Source organism: Streptopelia decaocto, assembly GCF_964273445.1.
Source record: "Streptopelia decaocto genome assembly, chromosome: 1".
NCBI classification, from domain to species: Eukaryota; Metazoa; Chordata; class Aves; order Columbiformes; family Columbidae; genus Streptopelia; species Streptopelia decaocto.
The window spans coordinates 45,642,484-45,664,744 of NC_138663.1; the positions used below are offsets into that span (position 1 = coordinate 45,642,484).

General features: G+C 42.4%; 1 protein-coding gene across 1 annotated transcript; it reads right to left on the minus strand.

Annotated features, from left to right (window-relative positions):
- Positions 1-10,135: 10,135 nt before the first annotated feature.
- Positions 10,136-11,483, minus strand: SNRPF (small nuclear ribonucleoprotein polypeptide F). Its single transcript, XM_082071552.1, has 4 exons — positions 11,324-11,483; positions 11,068-11,193; positions 10,816-10,880; positions 10,136-10,255 (listed from the first exon to the last, which is right to left on the minus strand). Exons 1-4 carry the CDS (start codon positions 11,324-11,326, stop codon positions 10,189-10,191), a joined length of 261 nt encoding a protein of 86 aa, XP_081927678.1. The 5' UTR covers positions 11,327-11,483; the 3' UTR covers positions 10,136-10,188.
- Positions 11,484-22,261: the final 10,778 nt, after the last annotated feature.

Consider the following 22,261-nt stretch of genomic DNA (forward strand, 5'->3'; position numbering starts at 1 on the left):
GGAGGAGCCGCAGCCCGCTGGCTCCCCTCCCGAGTCCCCCTGTCACAGTCACGGCCATGGCTGTATCCAGCACCAGGGTGCTGCTGGCCCGGGGCTGCTCCTGGGATGACGCTGCCCTGGTGCCAGGGCCAGTGCTTGGGAGGAAAGGCAGCTGGGCTCTGCAAATCTTACTGGTGCTTGGCGATGACCAGCGTGTCCCTGAAGAGGAGGAGGTCCCTCTTCCTCGTCACACGGCCCTGGGTCACCCGCACACGCTGCCGGAGCAGTGGTTCCCATGATGCCGGGATGGGCACGCACTGCTGCACGGGCTCAGGCTCGTCCCTGCAGAGCAAACGGTGTCGGGTGTGAGAAATTTGGCTGCTGCGGTGTACGGCTGTTCTGGGGTGTCTCTGAGCCTTGAACGGGGACGCCTACCTGGAGCCGCGGCAGCAGTTGACCTGTCCCATCCCGACGAGGCAAGGAGAAGCCTCCTGTAAATCTTGCTTGTGGGGCGCAAGAGAGTGGCCAGGCAGGTGGCAACAGCCAGCCAGAGGGACGCCCAGTGCCGAGTGGTGCTTCTGGGCAAGAGCCTGGCTCCTGCCCGTGACGCTCCGTGTTGGCACAGAACCGTTGCCGGGACAGCGCCGGGTTAACCCAGCACGCCATTCTAATGACCTCAGCGGTGGAGGAGAGGCACTGGGGGCTCTCCCCAGTACGCCCATGTCTCTGTGGGACTGGGAGCCCAGACCTGGGCACAGCACTTCAGGCCTGGGCTCAGCAGCGCTGAGCAGAGGGGAAGGGTCACCTCCCTCCAGCTGCTGGCAATGCTCTGCCTCGTGCAGCCCAAGGTACCACTCGCCGCCGCCTTTGGCCAAGGGCACCTTGCTACCTCCTGGTTAACTTGGTGTCCTCCAAGATCCCAGGACCTTTAGTTTAAAGATTCATAAGACAGGAGACCTTTTTCAACATAAAAATCATCCATACTAAATGTTTATGTGTTGTTGTCTTCAACATGCATATGACCTATTGTGTAAATGCTTGTGTCTCACATCGTGAACCAGCACTACACAGAGTTTATCCATTATGTCCAGTAAAGTATTAACCTGTGTCTTCCATTTACTAGCCAGAAAATTACAGTCTTCATCATATAGTAAGGCTTCTGGATCTGTATAAAATAAATAAATACCATTCAGACCATTCTCTGTGGCCCTCATGAACCATAACTGGGAAATATATGTGATAGATGTGATTCAGAACTACTGAATGTGCTGAAAATCCACCTATTCTCAGAAAACAAAATTTATTTCTTGAACTATGCTACATTACAACTTCAAGTGTGAGGAGCAAATATTGTCTCTAGTGAACAAGTTATTACCTTATTAACCCTAAATTTAAAAGTGCACGTGCGTAGAGCAATTCATTACTATCAAGTGATGTGCAGAGCAAGCAAAGGAAGTGGTATTATCCCAGGGGTCACTGATAATAGCAGAACATAGGATTATTGCTCAGAGCAAGATGAACAGAAGACTAGATGGATGTAATTTCAATGAGAATTGATCTGTGGAGAATTTATAATTAATTAATTAATTAATGATATTTAAAAGGGCAGCCACTGTGTTAATCTGTGACTATCTTGTGTTCTTACTGTAATACAGGGCTGAGCCATTATCTTTCATTTTCTTCTGAGTACAATGTGATAAGACACAAGGGGATATTAGGACCCGGTGAGAACCATAACCAAGTCCTCTTGTGCTGGGCACTTTTGAGGCTGCTGTGATTGCTCTCAAACCAAGTTTCCCTGTGCCTACAGCCCTTTGTCAGGGACAGAAGGCACATTCTTGGAGGCAACTTGCCTAAGAGCTGACAACCCATGACCCAGCTGCTGGCTCCTGGGACTATCAGTACCTCCTGGAGTTTATGAACCCCTTGGCTCTAAATTTTGGCTTGTATTGGTTAATGTTTCAGAAGCAAATAGTTAATACTAAATACAAAGCATGTACTGGTGTATCATAGGATTCCTGTTACTTTTCTTTATTATTACCATCCATAGATAAACAAATCCAGAGACAAACTAATCTATGCAAAATACACTTTTTTTGTTTCCTCACTGCATTGCAGTTTGATCCATGCCCCTTGAATATCCAGAGTCTTTCAGCTACAGTTCGTGTCTTGCTTTTGCATATTGCATGTGTTCACCCTTACATGGCAGCTAATTCTTGTGGCTGCCCCTGCTCCCTCTGGGAGCAAGCTGTTTGTGGTCTGTCTCTATGGCTCTAGGACTCTTCCTCTGATTAATTTGTCCATCAAAGTTACAAATATTTTGTTCTGTATCTGAAATTCTGCATTTTCCACCACACTCCCTATTCTTTAAGGGAATCATTGTCCAAGTTATTTTCATCAAATACGTTACGACTGACATACCCTTTTCTTGGCCTGGAAAGAATGTGACGTGTTTTATTTCATCATCTGCTGTAAAAGGAGCCTTCATCTTGGTTCAAATTCTGACTTGGAGTGTATGCTTGACCCAGGAAGGATGATTGGCAGCCTGGGAAATGTAACAGTACTCTGTAGGTGAGTAACGCAATTTCCTTAAAGATAATTTTTAACATGTTTCTGGTAGACTACGTTACACATGCTGCTGAAATATCTGATCACTCTCAGAATGTGGGCACAATCTGAGAACCTGCAGTTGAAAGAAGAGATGTTCTATCTCTTTCTGTGGACAGGGACCACACAATATGCAATCCTGGAAATGCTCCATGATTAACCATGCTATGTACCACAGTTAATGGATTTTATGAGCATGACAACTTCATATTTATTTGACCACATTCAATGAACGAGTTAATTCTTAACTCATTTGTCAGCTACCTAATTTCTGGCAATCTTCTGAGCATACTACTTTAGCGGATTTAATGCATTTGTAAAATGAATCAATCATAGATTGGGCATAGAAATTTGAATACGTTTATTTTTTTATTCAGCAGAGGCAATAACAATATATTTCAGGGGAACTACCTGCCTCATTTTTTCCTTCAGCCTTCATGCTCACAATGTGTTTCCACTGCCCTTCCCTACATTTGTTCTAAAGCTTCCTGACACTCTGATTCATGTTTTGTCCTCATTCCCTCTGTCACCAGCTGCTGTGTATGGGAGTCTCTTCTGTGCCCTGAAAATGTGGAATGGTTTACTCAGACAACTGCAGAAAATAACCCCTTTTTTTTCAGGAAATAAAAATAAAATAAAAATAAATAAATAAAGCAAAATTAACAGATAAACAGCATATGTTTTATTTTACCTAATAAGTAACACTGATGTCAAAATACTTCTGTTTCTCAAACATAAATACGTAGCTTAATTGAAGGAGAAGAGTTGAATTCAGAAGGGATACACAGTTAAAAGTGAGGAGTAATGCAGACAGCATGTTTTACAGTCAGCTCTGTTATCTTTACTCAGATGAGATGCTGAAAATAATGGAAATAATCCAGATAGTTCAATAGTTTTTCAGGATAATCTCTCTTCTTTGAGTCAGCATGAAGCAGCAGTGTCTTAATTTTGTTTCCCACCAAAATGGTTCTTTGATGGTTCAGTTCTGCCGACTCAGGAGCATAATGTCTTCATAAATACATGGACCTGGACAGATCTGTATTTAACATAGCTAAACTGCCTTTGAGCTGAACTAGCCCACACAGAGCCTATACTTTTGCTTGGTTTATCTATGAACTTGCCAGTGTATCCACAACTAACAGAGAAGTAGTAGACTTGTGTCTACTGCCTTCCTCTCTCCCTTAGACCTCCTGTACTTAAATTAAGGTTACCTCACATAATAAATGGCTGGGAGAAAGCATAATTTATGTGAGGAGATGCTTTTGCTTACTTAAGTCCTTTGAAGTACTTTATATGAGAGTTACATTGTGTTACATTGCCTTTCACATTACGAAGAGCAGAGCATGAAATACTGAGCGAAATCAAGTGAATATTATGTAATCTATCTTATAGCACCTTACATGTCATGTATGAATTTGGCTCACAGGCCCACTGACTGAGAAGAGAGAACACGATGTTCACAACAGCCAGCAAATGAAACAATAGTTTAACAGGGGAAAATATTAAGGCAGACAGTGTTGTAATGTGAATAAGTATAGAACAGTAACTTGATAGGAAACAGAAATATAGCCTCAGATTTAAGTGAGATAGGAGACATGTAAATATGACATGCAGCTCAGGTTGATCTGCAATCCCAAAATTTAAGGTAAGGGTGTATTAAATTATGACTGCTAGAAATGACTTGTTTGGGGAAATTGTATTTACAGCACTCAGTTCTCTTTCTCCAAACCTGAAGCGCAGGGAGGTGTTGCTGGTGAGACTCCCCCAGAGCTGGAGGATGCTCTGCGGCTGCACTTGGCCAGCCTGGAGAGCAACACTTGACACTCACCTGCCTGTGCCAGGACCAGCTTTAGAGGGTCCATGCTATTTCAGATGGTTGACAGGCTGACTGGTTTGCAAGACTGTTTGGAATCAAAAAAACCTGACATGAATACCTAGAGCCAGCACTTCCATTCATCAATGCAGCTTGATGAATTAAGTGTGCCTGAACAAGAATAAGTAAGCTGGAAAAAAAGGCCGTGTTGCTCAATAACATCAATAACAACCTTCAGAGAGTCATGTGAATCTAATGCAAGAGACATCAGTAAATAATTCAGCTGTATACATCAGTAAACAGAAATGCAATTTATAGTGGTAAAACAATTTAATTAATAAAATTATTTGGTTACTGAAAGTAAATTTTTCTATAGAAATTTGCATACAAAGTGGTTTTGCCTAAATCGTTTTGTGTTTTCTCCTTTTTTTTTTGTTTTAATTACAATAGATTAAATAAATAATCTACCAATGTTGATGTGTTTGAAAGAGTCTCTTTCTGAAAATTCAATTAAACATTCAACTCCAAACACGTTTTTATATAAATATTGCAAAAGAAAAAACAGATGTTGGAAAGCATGCATCCCATATAATAATTTACATGTCAAGGATTCCATACCTATCTGGAGTGCTCAAATCTAAAGGCTAAGGAAAAATATGGATTTAATAAGTGTACTACAGAGTTTCCTTCCAGGTTAATGGTACCAGGTAAAGCCAAAGAAACAAACTGTCAGGAAACGCATAATTTGACACCTCTTGCTACGTTTATCAGACTAAGGCAGGTTACACGCAGCTCACTGCCAAAAGGTTCTTGTAAGTTACTGGTGGAATACATAACTGTAAGAAAATGTGTTAGCTCTTATCTACTAATGTTTTTTAAAATCTGACAGTTATACTGCAGATACTTGCCAGCCCAAATTGTCATTGTTAATTAGAAATGGAATCTAAGTAGCAGCTGGACAGCATCTTACTAAGAGGCCTCACACCTACTGAATTTTCTTTGTGTTATTTTATTATTATAGCTTGTTTCATCTAGCAAATTAATCAGAATATGTTGTCTTGGTTTATCTGAAAATGTAAGTAACAGATTTTTTTCTATTTTTTTTTCTTTTGTACTTCTGCTATTAAAACTCTTTAGTGTTCCTGGCAGGCATTTTTTTCTCCTGCTCAGAGTCCCCAGAACACCGTTTGTCATGTTTTCTGATTATGCCTGAAGTATCAACTTTGGAAGCAGGATGTCTAAAAATTAAACTTCGTAAGTCCTCCAAATAACTGGACAGTGTAGTGAGTGATAAATGTTAACTCTCAGGGAATTCAGTGAATATGGTTGGTTCAGGATTAATGAGGGTGGCCACATCTAGGGTTTTTTTTTAATTATTATCATTATTGTGTCTCTTTTCTTTAAAAAAAAAATCATCTTTTCACCTATTTCTACACATTTTTTTCTGTCTTTTACTGGTCTGATTCTTTGGTAACAGTTCACAAACCCAACACTGGTCCTCCAAACTGATAATATGCATAGGTATTATTAAAACCAAGATGATGCTTTTCATAAAAAAAGAGAGGAAAAAATAACCAAAATTTTGAGTAGGGAAATTTGAATGACTAATCAAACAAAGTTAATATTTTGATGTTCTAAGTACATTATCCCACCTGCAGGTAAGTTATAAATAAGTGATCCAGAAAATTCATGTGAGGAAAAGAGATAAGGAGGGACACGTGAGGGAAGTTCTGATAACTTAGTTCCCAAAGTATATGATATTTTATGGTCATATCCATATATATAGGTATATCTTTAGGAACTAATTTGATGTGAGAGGTCCCTCTGATGCAAGCAGCAGTACTCAGACAGACCTTACACCTAGATAACCAGGTCAGGCTGACATAAGGTTTGATCTAGAATGGAGTATCTCCACCCACCAAATGTCTCTACATGGGCTGATTGAAGCTGTTCAAAGAGCCAGGTTTTGGCTTGGATCCTTAGGTACTCATGAGAGGTTCAAACACAGTTTTCATGTATCTGTGTCAGAGCTTCTGGTTGATTTTTCCCTGGTAGGAACCCAGCTCATGAGTACCAAAACTATTTTGTGAACTCGAGCAGCCTGTAGTAGGAATGGCTGATTTGCCTCAAAACCACATTACCGCACTGAGTCAAAGTGCTAAAATAGATGCGGTTGGTGTGGAGTATGTGACAATTGCAGATTGTTGGAGAATTGTATCTCGGCACCTTGTCCAGGCTGTGGTGGATGGAATATCAAGTGAATGGAAAAGGAATATCCCTGGACTTGTTTTGGTACACTTGCTGAAATTTGAATCCATATTCTTGCCCTGCGGCATGGATTTGTTAAACTTTTTAAGAAACATTACACAACAGAAAGCAGCTAAGCCTGAATGATTCATATATGGAATAGTTTTAAATGTGTAAACAAACAAAAGCTCTTTTAAAAAGAAGTGTCAACAGTGGTAGTGGAAACTTAGCCAAAACCATGATTTTTACATACATATCTGTATCCAACATGCAATATGTATGCCTATAATACTTTCTTGCGAAGAAATTTAAGGTTCTTACAAACGTTGGGAAATTGCTAAATAACAGCTACAGAAAATACATCATTCTGATAATTAACCATACCACAGTCAGGTTGTCTCAGTCTAGCACCCAGGTGCAGACTAGCTGCTAACACTAGCATCAACTCTATGTAGAAACAGTGCAGGCAATTCAATTAAGAGTTTCCAGAGACTGAAAGGTGGGGAAATTGAGCTAGCCACTCATTTTTTGATGGCATTTGTTCAGTCAAACACCTTTTGCCTCTTCCTGTAGCTGGGTCTGTGGTCATCACTACAGCAGCAGGCCTTGTCTTCCTGCAGATAGGTTGTGAAAGAAGACAAAACATTTCAGATTACTGTTTTGGTGAACAGCAGTAGATGAGCTGGGAGATACAACTATTGTGCTCTTGGAGCAAAGCGACAAAAAAAAGACCTGTAGTACGTGACTGTGCTGCTCTGAAGATGGTGATTTCTCTTGTAAATGCATCATCAAGAATATCTTAAATAAAGACCGTAATTTCGTGAAATAATATAATATTAATTCAAATAATTTATAAACGAACCTGCAAATGAAATGCTTTTGTTTATTTTAGATATCCCATGGTAGAGGACCTGATGTCAGTATTCATCTGTGCCACCAGAAAATTATGGTCTTTGAATTTTAATAATGCTCAGTGTGCTCCCAAGGGATCAATGGTAAAACCCCCATTGATTTCAAAGGAGGAGAATAAGACTGACTAAACACTTTTGAGTATTCATTCAGACTTCATTTGAATGCAGTTATCAGATTCAAGAACTTTAGGCATATTGCCTTAATATTTCATATATAAGGGTGATATACAAGGTACTGAAAAATAACAGAGAAATACCAGTCAACTGCATCTATTTACTTCCTTTCATGATAAAAATATGAGAAGGTTTTCAATGCTTAACCAATTAATTTTAAAATGTAGGAGAAAACAAATGTTTACACAGGGAATTACTGTGTGGACCTCATTAGTGCAAGATAGGAATTAGGTACAGAGCCTAGTAAATTTAAAAAGCATATTCCAATCCAATTCCAATTCCATATCACATAAATGTGAAAAGCATTCTCCTAGTACTTCTAGGGTAAAATTTTAAGGACTATCAATCAAGTTCCAGAACACAATGTGTTCAATAATTAGGATCAGGAAAAAATATTTCCTTTGTTTTCCTCTGGAAGTGTAGCATTTCTAATGGGGACTATACTGCATGATTCAAAAGCAATTTGAAAACTTTACAGTGAGGCCACTTTTTAGAACATCTAGGAAAAGATGGGTTGAAAAACAGTAGTTTGTAATGGTTCCTGGTGGTTTACTTTCTTTTGTCAGAATTATAGAACATCCTGAGCTGGAAGGGACCTACAAGGATCATTGAGTCCAACTCCTGTCCCTGCATGTGACAACCCCACAGTTCACACCATGTGTCTGAGGGCATTGTCCAGTCTCTTCTTGAACACTGTCAGGCTTGGGCCCGTGACACCTCCCAAGGGAGCCTGTTCCAGTGCTCCACCGCCCTCTGGGTGAAGAACCTTTTCCTAATGTCCAACCTAAACCTCCCCTGGCACATCCTCCTGCCATTCTCTTGGGTCGTATTGTTGTTTGCCAAAGAGTTTGGCACCTGCCCCTCCTCTTCCCCTTGTGAGGAAGATGTAGACCATGATGAGGTCTCCCCTTGGTCTCCTCCAGGCTCAACAAACCAAGTGACTTCAGCCGCTCATCATACGGCTTCCTCTCCAAGCCCTTCACCAACCTTGTGGCCCCCTTCTGGACACTCTCTGGTAGTTTTATATCCACTTTATCCTGTGGCACCCAGAACTGTAACCAGTGCTCCAGGTGAGACCGCACCAGTGCAGAGTGAGACAATCACCTCCCTGGCCCGGCTGGGAATGCTGTGCTTGATGCACTCCAGGACATGGGTGGCCCTCTTGGGGACAGAAGGGTCAAATATAATGCTTTTAATTTACGTTGATGCAGTGTACCTCTGGCTGGCTGGGTACTGATTCTTGGCTCCATCACAGCCTGAAACAGGGAGTCTCAGACTGGCTGCCCTGGCACAGCAATGATCCTTCATTAAGCCAGGCTGATAGGTAAGGGACATTCAGTTAACCTCAGTGTTTACTCTTAACATTTGAAAACATGGTTATTGTGTTCCTGCCAAAACTTTAACCTTCCAGCTGCCTAGTGGCAATGAGAGACTTAGTTTTTATGAGAGAAAGAAAAGTGCACTCCCACTTTGCTATGTGTTGTCTTAACCCTATCAATGCCATTGAAGTCTATGGGCCTTTATAGCTGCCAAGAGGCTTTTGTTTGTGCGGTCATTAGCTACGAAGTCAATACCAATTTGTCCTTCTTTATTAAGGACTGTACAGCCACACTTCAAGCTTTGTGACTCAAAGTAGCAAAATATTCCTTAGAGACACTGGGGTGTAACAGATTTCCACATCTCACCTGCAGTTAAGTCTTCACAACCATTTCCAAATATTTTTTACACAGGTTTAAAGACTAGCTGTATTTAAATAGTAACTACATACATACTGTAAAATATATAAAGTGTCATATTTTCCTGTGTGTCAGATGAGAAATAACTGGTATTTTGCTCAAGCCTTCAGCTGTTAAAGCAGAAGACGGCTTAAAATGAGGTTCCTGCATATACTGCAAGGTGACTTACAGTTTTTCACTTAGAGGTGAAACTTAGTTTCTACTGACGTAAGGCTATAAAGCATTATAGCTGCGTCCTCTAATTAATTAAACAATTCAGAGCTGAGGAATCATTACCAAATCATCACCAGTCCGCAGCAGACACATCAGGATTTTTTTTTTTTTTAAGATTTCTGCTGCTCATTCTACAGCCTATATTACTGTCAGAGAAAAGGCTGTTCCTGCAGGTCCTTCAGTCTTTCAGGATCTAATTAATTCTGGGAATCACTTAAATTGAGATATTTCCCTTAACATTAATGGCATTTGTTGGCACCTGTAACACTTAACAGTTGTGGATTTTTATTTTTTTAATGCTCACTTTTCACTAGAATTTTCAGTCTTAAATTGAAATAATTGCCTACTCCTCCAGCAGTTTTTCAAATGCCAATAAAATATTATAGACCTTTTTAAGGGTTCACTTCCTCCATATTAAAATATAACAGCAAAAAAGTAAACATCTCATTACAAAATTATGGAAAACAAAAAAGAAAAAAAAAAGTTTATTTCCCGATATACAAAACACCTATTCTCTCATTTCTCCATCTTCTTCCTCTTCTTCCACACCTCTGATGTACAAAACGTTATTGCACCTGTAAACAGAACCAAAAGTTCCCTTAGTGGTAAATAGGCTAATTTTCCACATGTATACACTACCATAAGCATTCTCCTGTTTGATTATGGCCTGGCAACAGCAAGATTCAGCATAACAAATTGCTGCTGTTGACCTTGTACAGCTTTCCAAAAAGTTGATAACACTTGTGAAAAACAACAAATTTATAAAAGCAGTAACCAGCTGACAATGCTGTATGAGAAATTTTTACTTTTGAGTTAACAGTTATGGTCAAGTTTAATTTCCAAGTATGCAAAACACTTTCAGTAGCAATACATTAATACACTCTACTAGTGCCAAGAGATTTATAGATCTATGACAATCAGGAAAACTAAAGTTTTATTATCATAAACACTGCTTTACAAATATTTCAAAATTCCTTTTTTCTCCCCTTAGAAGGGATATCATAGGTTTTACACAAGAGTTACATTAGCATTTAGCATCTTAGCCAAGGAACACAGCATCTAGCAATACAAGCTTTAACATAAGCTGTAAGAAGGTTTAAAGAAACCCACTCTCTGCCATGAATATCTTAATTACCTTATCAAAACTTCACCCAGGTGTCCAGACAATGCACCGTCTATATATTCCTCTGTGTTTGCAAGCTTGAGAAGAAAACCAGTAAGACTCAGAATGATTATAAAAGAACAAACTTCGCCCCCCAGACCACTACCCGGCTACAGGGACCGGGGGCAGCGGAGCGACCCCACTCCCACCGCCGATCCCTTAGAATCGCCCCACTTTGCCGCCCCAGGCACCTCCCCGGTAGCCCCGGCGGCTCCCACCCCTCACCTGCATGTTCATGTAGCCGTCGACGGAGACGAGGTAGCCCTTGTACTCCATCCCCCACTTCAGCTTCACCATCACCGGCTTCCCCGTCAGCCCGTTCAGGAAGGGCTTGGGGTTGAGGGGCAGGCTCTGCCGGGAGAGCAGCCAGTCAGCGACACCGCCCCCGGGGACCGTTAACGGCCACGGCTCACGCTGCCCGCGCGCCCTCCCTCCCTCCGCCCCGTCCCGTTCCCGCGCGCGGCGCGAGCACCGCCCTCACCATGGCAACGCGGCGCGCGGCGGCCCGAGGAACACAGGCCCACGCGGGAACAAAACACTCGTGCACGCCGCGGGCTGCGAAAGAATGGGAGGCAGCGCCGCTCCGGCTTCCACTTCCGGGGGCGCCGCTCTCACCTCCGACCCCTCACCTCCGCCGCGCCGCGCTTTCAATAGGCTGAGGCGCCCAGGAGCGCGAAGCGAAAAGCGGAGTTGCCCATTGGCTCGGCGCCTCCGCGGGCTTCTCTCATTGGCCAGGCTGGCTGCCCTCCTCCCTGTTCCCAACCAATCGGTGCCAGCGTCAGGCGCTCCGTGCCTGCGGGGCGAGGGTAACGCTGCCGGCGCCTGCGGCCGCACCGCGGAGTCAGGGTCGGGGTCGCCGTCATGAGCATCCCGGGCCGCAGGCGCGTCCCTCCCTCCCGCCTGTGCCCGCCCCACAGGCCCCGACAGCAGCCTTGTTCTGCCTTGCAAGCCGGCCGGGCAGAGCAACCGCCGCCCTCCCGGCCGGGGCTGGACCCGCCGCGCTGAGCCAGCGGGTGCGGGTGTCCGGCCCAGCGGGTGTCGCTCCTCCTCCGGGCTGACCCGCTCTGGGGACGCCGTTCCGCCCAGCGGCAGCCGGCCCGTCGGTGTGTCCGTCCCTGCAGGCCGGTCTCCACGGGGCGGCGGTGCCGCGCTGCCCTGGGGCTGCGGGAAGGCCCCCCCCCCCCCACCTCGTGTCACCCGCGAGGCGACAGCGAGTCGTGCCTAAGAATGAATGTGCGGATCAGAACGTCTTGGTGGCTCCACACACATGGATAGGAACACCGTAAGAGTTTGTAAAATGCATAAGCGGTGTCCTTGCCAATGTGCGGGTTCTCTGCTGGCTTATTGGACTCCAGGTGAAGAGGTTGCCTGAGCTTTTCTTGGCTGTGGAGACAATCAGCCTGACTCACGAAATGTCAGGCCTGGTCTAGTGTCATGTGTGACTCTTTACCTTCAACGGGCAGATATGTTGAATCAACATTTGACCTGTTCACTAATTTGTCACATCTCCACTAGTGTGTTCTCTATGTCTAAAGTCATCAAATGCCACAATGTGTGTTCATGTTCCTGCGTACAGCGTATTCACTTCATCTGGAATGTACTAGATGCTGAATGTAGAAAACATACAGGAGCCAACCTTTCTGTTACAGAGCTATTACATCTTTTGTGCACTTTACCTTTCAAAGGCCAGTCTAGTGCCCTAGTGTTGGAAGCAAAACTATTATCACCTGCTTAAATGTGCTGTTGACTGGACAGCCTGTCTTCTCCAGATCCAGATTGCCCTCACGCACAGTGACTGCAACACCTTTATGTATGTGTAGGAGTGAATAAGAGTTGGAATTGCAATTCTTTTTAACTAGCACGTGTCAAAAGTGCAATCAGATCCTTGTTGCCATGATCATTACGAATGAGTGTGGTTTAGGGTGTATTGGATGAGCACAGAGACAACATCAGAATTATAGGCTTTCTGGTAGCAAGACTCACTGTTGGCCAGCTGAAAGAGGAGCTAAGTTATAAGATTTCTGTAAGGAAGTCTGTGTTGAAACTATCTAGGAAAAGCATGAACACGGTGGGAAATGGTGTATATAGAAAAAATTTTCATGCCACTTGGAATAAAGACTAGCTCATTTCAAGTGGTAACATATAATTTGGCAGAATGCAATTATCTTATAGTGGTTATCTTGGATAAAATAATGCTGTGGGAGTAATTCTTGGACTTTTCTGAAAATCACTGAGGATAAATATGTACGTCTGTGAATGGCATATAAGTTTGGTATGTTATCTGTGAACAGCACTTCTTATTTTCACATATTGAAGCAATTTCGACCATAATGTCTCCTACTTATCTTAGGAAAGCTTTTTGTGTACCAAGAAAAACAGGAACAATTACATTCAGTTTTTAATACACTCTCTTCCTCTGACAGATGAGTAAATATCCCAGACCTGTTGTTATGAAGTTAACAAAAATGAGAAGAATTTCCCAGTCTCATCGTTATCGGTGTAGAAGTCAGAGAGCAGGAGTGCTTGACTTCTAGTTTCATAATCGGTGCATGAATTCATGCGTTGGTAATCTCATCATCAGCTGTAGCCTGGTTCTGCGTCAATTTTGTGTGGCGATAGGGCAGGAAGGAGCCCTGAGATCACAGAATGCGTGACTACATCTGATGTAGTTAACTGGATAACTTAGTTAATCAGGAAACAAAATAGGTTTTGCTTTTTTTCCCGCAGTGAGGAATTCGCTGTTTACCTTGTTGGCTGAATCATTCTGACTTGGAGACAGTTTGCTTATGCAGATCTTCTCCTGACCTTCTGCACAGGGGTGAAGTTCACCTTTTGTCCTCTGTGTATTTCCCCATGTAATAGGGGAAGTAATCGTTTGCATTCTTTTCTGCCTTTGGGTCAGGGTATTTAGGCTGCTGCTCAACAGGAAATGAACAGGAAAGAGTTTTTGTCTTAGATTAATCCAAACCTTAGACCTTGGGTGGATGGATAGGATTTTTTCTTACAGCTCAGGGGTGGGAATTTAGCGCGACTCTCCACGCTCTGTCCCGAAGGAAGCAGCTGGACATCTTACGGCAGCAGCATTTCTGGTGGAGGGACTCATTAGATGGTGTTATCTGTGTAGGTGCAAATGCTCATTGACATCATTAACACTCCGTATCACCATAACGCCAGGCAGAGAGGGCTACCCCTGTACCCTCACATCGCTGAGCTGCCCCAGAAATGTTTCCTGATTGAGCTGAGTTTGCTGAGACAGGAAGTCCCAGCAATAACCCCTTTCTGCCAACCATAAACACATTTCTTAAGGATATTTTCAGAGCTACCCCATGTTCCAGCTTCTGGGCTGCACATTTAATGACCACCCTGCTCGTTTTCCTAGCAATATGCCAGTGTAAATGGGGTTTTGCTCTGCTGCACTTTTCTCCCACATCAAGGAAGTTACTTGTGATAATACACAGTTCATCACCATACTAGTAGCAGCATCAACTTTGTCATCATGCCAAAGACACCATGAAATGGGCACTGGTTGTAATCAGAGACCCTAAAGCAGCAGTGAAGACACAGCCCTGATTGAGAGTGGAGAGAGCTGACCTGGCAAAAAGGGAGCTCCAACAGGAGGCAGTACCTTCAAAGGACAGGTTTGCATCAAAGTAAATCCAGCGTAGCAGCATGGAGGTAGTCCTGCTCTGCAATGGCTGAACCTCAGCTTCTGGTTCTGTTGGATTCGTAATTGACAAAGCCATGTAAGAACCTGCCACTCTCCCCATCCAAACCTGTTCCAGGTGAAGATGTGCCACTCTCCTTTCTCCCCCTTGCTGGACTCCTGGACTGTAATCTCTGGTTCTTGAATATATTAGGTGATATGATGCCTTGGTCTCAGCTAGGTGGCTGTTAAGTGGTTTTGTGCAGGCCAGGAGTTGATTTCTGACAAGCTCTCTCTTCCAGCTGCTTGGGGATGTAGCAGTTATGACTCTCACAGACCCAGAAGGATTTTAAGGTTGTGTGCACCCTTGGAGAGTTTTGCTGCTGTAGCAATACTGCTAAAATGTGAAGAGGATCTAGGACTCTAGGCCAAATGTTGCCATGAAATAAATTTATTTTTCCTTCAGCAGTAGGCATAATGGAAGATTTACCATTATAACTTATACCGTAATGGAAAATTTACTCTTGCCCATAAATTTTCTGTAGAAAGTATCTGATGAAATTTTATCTAAAAATATTTTTCAGTAAGATATAAAATGGTTTTCATATGTGCAAAAAATCTGTTTCAGTTATCAGCTCTTGGTGACTTGGGAACTGCTGTGGCAGTATGTGTGGATTAGCAACAGCCCTCACAAGAGGTATAACCCCAACCTTCTGAGGCTTTGCCAGAATAAAATACTTTATCTTCAAGCAGTATTTTCACAGAGTTCTCTACCAGTAAAATATCTTTCCTCTCTCTGTTCACGATTTGTCATTTGAATAACATCCCCAACAACCATCTTTGATCAAATTTCAATGAATGAAGCAATAACTAACTGTCCACCACAGACCTTCACCATGGATGAGGACTGGGATCCCTGGAGGTATTTAAAAGATCTGTAGATAAGGTTCTTAGGGACATGGTTTAGTGGTGGATATCACAGTGTTAGATTAATGTTGGACTCAGTGATCTTAAGGTTCTTTTCCAACCTAAATGATTACATGATTTTATGATCCAGTATCTAGTGACATCAGGCTCCAGAAGAAGAGCTCTTTAATTTCTTTGCAACATCCTGGGATCATCATCCAAACTAAACTGTGCTGCAGAAGTGGTTGTACAGAATCCAAGTGCCAAGATTAACCAGGATAATTAGGATATTGATTTTGGGGTGGTGTGTATCTGCTAACAAAAGCCCAGGTCTTGATGGAGTCACAGAAAATTTTTGCCCACCCCCCAAGGTTTGCTTGAGTGGCTCTGCTGTGAACCTGTCAGCAGGCTGGGCTGTGCCAGCGAGAAGGGGCATGGGATGGGTATTGTATAGAAATTACGGGAACATTAAAGCTTCCTTTTATGCATATTGAAAACCTTTATTTGTTTGTGCAAATAGTATTCGTGCAAATTATGCAGCTACACTAATGGGAGGCCCTTCAAGAATGTGTCTCTGAAAACACAGGCTACTTTGCCAAGAAATAATGGGACTTCCTTAATTATCAGCTGTTATCTTCTGGTTTTGGCAAACCTCTGTTGCTTTATGTGCTTTTGTTTCTTTTATGCTTTGACATTAATGAATTGGAATTGAAATTATGTGCTGAGGAAAACAAAGTGATCTGTATAAATAATAAAGTGGCATTCTTGTGTGTGTCAAAAAAGAGGGGGGGATCAAGCATTGTGCAGAAGGAATTTGGAAACCGCTTTCACACAAACATCTTAATGGAAACTAATAGCTGGCTCCAAATCACAGAAGTGTTTCAAGAGTTGGTGTTTTGAGAAATCTGTCCGACGAGAGCTTAGAAAGTCTGGCTGGTGTCAGGGGCTCTCTGTATTAGGTGGAAAGCTGTATTATACCAGAGGAGCTCATCTGCTTCTTCTCTTGTCCTTCTGCTTCCAGCCAGGCCTGAGATTCCAGCGGTGGTGGTGGAAATCTAACAATTTCTAAACCTTAATAGTCCTTTATTTATGCTGAAGTCCTCTTGGACAAACGCTTACCCTGATAAACAGAGGAAAGTAATTTTTAACAGTGAATCTTGTGGGGAAAGAGGAGAAGTGGTGTTTAGGCAACAGAGCTGTTGGATCGGTACATGGATCACCAGGGGATCATCGGTCAAGAGAGACTAGACATTGTACAAGAGGTTCCCTCACTGTTTCAGAGGAGGAGCGGAAGGAAACTATCTGTAGAGGAGAAAGTAAAAGAGAGAAATGCAGCTGGGTTAAAAGAAGGATAAAAAGCCAGGATTCCTGAGCTGCTCAGAAAACTCTTTCTGAGCCCAAGCAATATTCTGGAGAGATGAGGCAGAGAAAGGGGAGCCCAAGCCCCAAAGAAGACAGTGAGTCATCAATGCTGAATGGCAGCTGTAGGGGCAAGTATGTCCTGGACTCCCGTCATTACACTGTGAGGTTCTGAATGTGCCATGGTTTTATTAACTTGGCCAGATACATCTATTTTTGTGATAGCCAAAGGGAAGAGTGATTTGGGAGTCTGCTGTTTGCACCTCCCCCAGGGGAGCCGGAATTGATCCTGGGGCAGCTGGGCCAGAAAGTCTCATTTCCAGGAAGGGGCTGCAGACAGATAAAATCCCCAACCCCCTGGACTCTGAAATGTTCCAAAGGCAATGTCTGTGTTTTGTGTTTGACTTGAACCTAAGCCCAGGGCCCACATCTCAGCTGGGAGGCAGCGATCACTGCCCTGCATCTGAGCCCAGTGACTTCTGCCTCTCTGTGGAACTGGTGGTGCTTTTCTGAGGGGGCCTCTCCAGGGCCAGGGGGTGGCAAAGGTCTGCTGGAATGTCAAATGTATGTCTATAAGCCTTCCCCATGCAGTACACTCAGAAGAGAATCTTTCATGCAGCCAGTTTCTGGTCAGCTACCAGAACTTCTGAGCATCTTGTTGCCTTCCTGAGACAGGCAGGAGTCCAAACTTGCCTAGGTGGGCAAGATTTCCCAGACCCCACAGACCCCACAGGCATAGTCTACCCAAAATAGGAAGGGTTACAGGGACCAGGAATTAATTGTGGGGATGGTCAGTGAATTAGGACCAGATGCCCAAGGCAGACAGCACAAAAGACTGCAGCGTGCTCAAGGCAAAAGTAACTCAAAATCCCATGGTTCAGCATGCATCATCTGAAACAAATCCAGGAGAGAGAGCATGGCTGTAGCTGTTTATACTGATTTTATGCCAACTGTTCCCAAATTACCAGTGCCCTGACTTCCATACTTCTTGGGGCAGTGCCCAGCTGTATATGCTGGGTGCAGTGTGTCACCACAGAAAGGCCTTTCTTCAAAATCCTGTAAGAGTTTAGTAATTTGGAGTTTTGGCCAGACAGGTTTCCACTTCATTGTGTCAACAGTGCTTGCTGAGAGCAGCTCTACCTGCCTCATTTCTAGCCAGGAGGCTACTGATGTGCTGGTTTTCCCTTGTCACAAGTGCTTTCTGTAACACTTTAGATTGCTATTTAGTTTGCCATTTCTGCCTTCGTTTTGCAGAGTATGCTGTTAGATCTGTTACTTTTTTTTCCAAAGTGCCCAACAGATGGGAGCTGGCCCCTCTCTTTGCCAAACAGATGTTTCCGACGAGGGACCTGAGGCATTAAGGGCTTCCCTGTTTGGGCACCAAGAGCCTGGAGAGCCACCACAAGCAGTTTCAGTGTTCCCAGTGGTGTGCTGACAATTTCTGATGTTCCTTGCATGTCCTAGGTGACCTGGCCTCACTGCCACACCACTCCCTTCAGCTCCTTTTCTGTTCTTTACAGTCTTATGGCAGCCACTATCTCCCGTCTATCCGGGAACATCGGTGGCCCCAGCAGCATAGCATGGGCATTTGCCTCCATTTGGTGCCTTCCTTCTCCAGAGCAATCTCTCCTCTGTGGCAATTTACACCACAGGTAAAAGGAAGGACCAAGCGGGTAGGCAGAGGGTGTTCTTGTAGTAGGACCCAGAGATGGTCAACGGAGGATCCGCTCTTCTGCCCAGGAATGCAGTGACAAACACACTTGCAAGGACAAATACTGACCAGGCAAGTGAACAAGTTTACTTCAATGCAGGACAGAGATACTTAAGTTAGTTTGGGTAATAAAAACAATTGAAAAAAGCCCGCTTCTCTACCAACAAACATATTCTAGTGTTTGAGCCGTCTCACTCTGACCAGCATGTGCAACTATGATAATTTGGAGGACTAGGGTATGTTCAAGGATTAGACCATGGCCACATTTCAGCAACTTTTCACAAGCATAGCAAAAGGTGTACCCTTAGCAAAGACCGTTTATTGTGACACTCAAGTCTTTGCTGCAAAGGTCATTATCATTATTCCAGAAGAAAAATGTTATGATTTTTTTTACATAAGGGAAAAGGAACCTATTTTTTCCCGAGCACCATTCTTGGAAATGACCTTGGCTGAAATTTTCTTGAAAAATATCAGCTTGGTGCAGATATTTCCTGCTTCCAGGAAAGCTTTTCTAGAGATCTGTCTGCTGTAAATGTTTATACAAACAACTGAAGGCTGCCAAAGTTATAAGCTGCTAAGAAAGAGGAGCTTAGAATGGAAAACAGTGAAACCTTAATAATAGCATTACCAACTTAACTTAATAAACAGATGCATTTAATATGGATTTTATATAATAAATGCTGGCTTAGATGTGACACTATTGTGCTATTTTTTTGCTACACAATAAACAAAGATTTAGCATATCCATGCACAATGTTGAGTATTTTCTGGCAAATTTTGTATTTCTAAAGTTATCCTTAAAGTTGTTTGATCACTTGTGGGTTACAATGGACTGCTATTGATGTTCCTTTCATATGATGCTTCACGTAAGGCAAGTGACTACTTGTTTTGACAGACTGTAAAAGATACATAATTAGAAGGGAGAGAGGGCTAGTTCATACCTGTGACACTTTGTGGATTTACGTGCCTCTGTGAATTGGACATAAGACACTTCAGCTTATCTATGGTTTTGTGGGTTCTTGCTTTAAACGCTCAAGAAGCAGCTCTTATCGTGTTTTATCTCTGGGAAAGGAAATCTAGGGGATTAAATTATACCATTAAAGATTTATAGTTTGCAGTGCTATCATGCTGAGACCCCACGAATTTTATTGGAGATATGACTTTATGTTAAGTATTTGATAAGGTAATTCACAATTGAGTGAAGTGGATGGTAATTGCCGTGTCCCTCTGAACGGGGCTGTCTGAGGAGAAGGACGGTCGTGGCAGTGGGTGACACTGCTTCTGTCCCAGCACTGGGACAGCAGCTCCCAGCAGAAGACCCCAGCAGACACTTTACCCATCCAGAAGATAAGAGTGGCTGGAAACCTGACTGCCATGACACTTGTTCGCCATTTAATAATTAGCTAAATTTAGTTCTGCAGAGGGACTTTCCCACAGGCCATGTTGACAATGACCTTTATAATACAACTCTACTTTTTGTGGTGTTTGGGGAGCAACACTTCCTAGACTTAAGAACTTGTATTTTGTGAGGTATCTTTGAGGTTATATATAACTGGTATCCATCCCTTTAATACACTATCCATAAGTTATGTTTTCTTTATGGGTCCATTATTTACAGTGCTAAATTTTAAAGAGGGAGTTTATTCTGAAAATGAAAAGCTCATCTGCATGAAACTGACTCCCCCCCACCCCCCTTGAATAATTAACATCAGTAAATTAAGTATAGATGGAAAATACTGCAGACCAGTGTTTCTGATGCCAGGCAAATATATGAGTATATAATAGCTTACACAAATGAAAAATACAACCTTTTTGATGTTGCCAAGTTGACTCCAGACTCAGATAATGGGCTAAAAGGTGCAAGCTAAGCACATTGATTGGAGCTGTAATGTCTTGAGCAAATGAGGAAAACTGAATAACCTTTGCCTGCATAACCTTTGCCTTCACCGTTTTTGATTTGTTCATTCACATTTGGAAGTACACATCATCTGCAAGTGTGTTTAAATAGCAGCAGGATGGAAGTAATGACTGTGCTTTCAAGGGCAGAATGCCCCTGAGTTCCATGGGAACTGGATGCTAAATTACACTGAAAATTCATAGAGCACACATGACTCAGACTTGAGTTGTATGTCTCAATGTTGTAAGAAAAAGCATAACTTTTTTTTTTTTTTTGTATTTATAGCAACGGCAAATGCATTTCATATAATTTTAAAATGTGTTTTACTTCCCATATTTTCTCTGGTTTAAGATTCATATGTATATTGTATTTATATGTGATACTACAAAACAGTGCAGACAATACTGTGCATATTAATCTGTATTTCTGTGCTACATATGTCTATATACTTTGTATTATTTACTAACAACCATTTTATTTCAGACAGTAGAAAAATGTGGGATTCTGCTGTGTCTGAGAGCACTGATTACATTCACAATGGTGAACAGATTAACCATTTAGTTGCAGGTATCAAGGTTGTCACTCAAACTGGCAGCACCTCAGAATAGCTAAAGCTTATCGAAAATTGTCTGGATTAGAAATGACAGCCATACATGCATGAATGCGTCTGTATGGCTGGAAGATTGTTGAAGTGTGAAGTGAAGAAGTTCACGTCAGTTTATTTTTTATCATAATTACTGTATTTCATGAGGGAACATTGACCTGCCGCATGATAAATACATGGGGAAACAGAAAAAAACTTCATTCTCCTATCATCTTTGTCTCCCAAAGGTCACCACATTTGAACAAAGCGTATTTATTTCATTCCTTATGCATTTACGTAGCCATTTACTGTACTCTGTATAAGTGAAGCAGAATAATTTTTTGCGAGACTAATTAAAAGTTGCATGGTAGAAAATGTTTTTGTGATCACACCACCGTAACGAAATTGAGCTGTCTTTACTGACGTGTGCTCCATTTACTGGGTTTTTTAAAACATATTTCCCACACTTCAAGCAGATAATTGGTTTTTTAAGAGGAAAAATTTAATAAAGTTTTTCATCCAATGCAAAGTAATATCCTTAATGAACATATTTAGAAAAAAGTATCATGGCAATTTATCTCATCTTTGTTCTATTTGTTGTTTGGCTTTATACTGCTTCCTAGCTGTAGAGCATCTTAGAAAACTTCCATGTCAAATCAAGAACAACTGAATTGCCTCTGAGTTGATAGGACCAATGCATAACGTTTATTTGTCTCCATCTAAGTGGTGTTACAGCCTCCTTCAGTCCCAGCAGAAAGTACCAACCAGGCAATTTTACCACGTTCTACATTTCGGATCCTATGTGGAATAAACATTTAGTGAATGGAATAAGCCATTAATTTAGTTTTAGATTTCATCATAGACTGTTAATGGAGTTAAGGGTTGCATTGAGAAAGCCTGGAGGTTTTAGCATGACAGATGAAGAAAACCAAGATTTAATTGAAAAAAAAAAATCCTCCAAATTAGCTCAAACCACAGTTAATTCTTCCCAAAGACTGCCATAGGTAGGGACAGGACTTACTTCTGTGGCTAATGTTTTTGAGGACAAAATGATCTACTGCAGAAAGGGGAAGGTCCAGTTTTAACTGGCACAGCATTCCTAGGTGCCTGTTGGGCTTCCACAGAGAATTTGGTAAGTTTTCTTTTTCAGGTGTTATGTGCCTAATTAAAATGGAAGAATCAACACTGGGCATATACTCAAAGGCAACTGCTGTTATCTGAAGCAACCAGTGGATAAAGTATTGATAACAGCAGATGTTCATGCTGTGCCCCAAAAGACTAAAACATGTGGCAGCTTTGATGCACTCTGTCGTTGTAAGC

Bases quoted from the DNA above. Each gene is read 5' to 3' on its own strand.
- SNRPF (XM_082071552.1), bottom strand. The intron at 10,881-11,067 runs GTGAGGGGTGGG...TTTCTTCTCAAG, and splicing joins ACGGCTACATGAACATGCAG to CTTGCAAACACAGAGGAATA. The intron at 10,256-10,815 runs GTAATTAAGATA...TTCTGTTTACAG, and splicing joins CTGGGTGAAGTTTTGATAAG to GTGCAATAACGTTTTGTACA.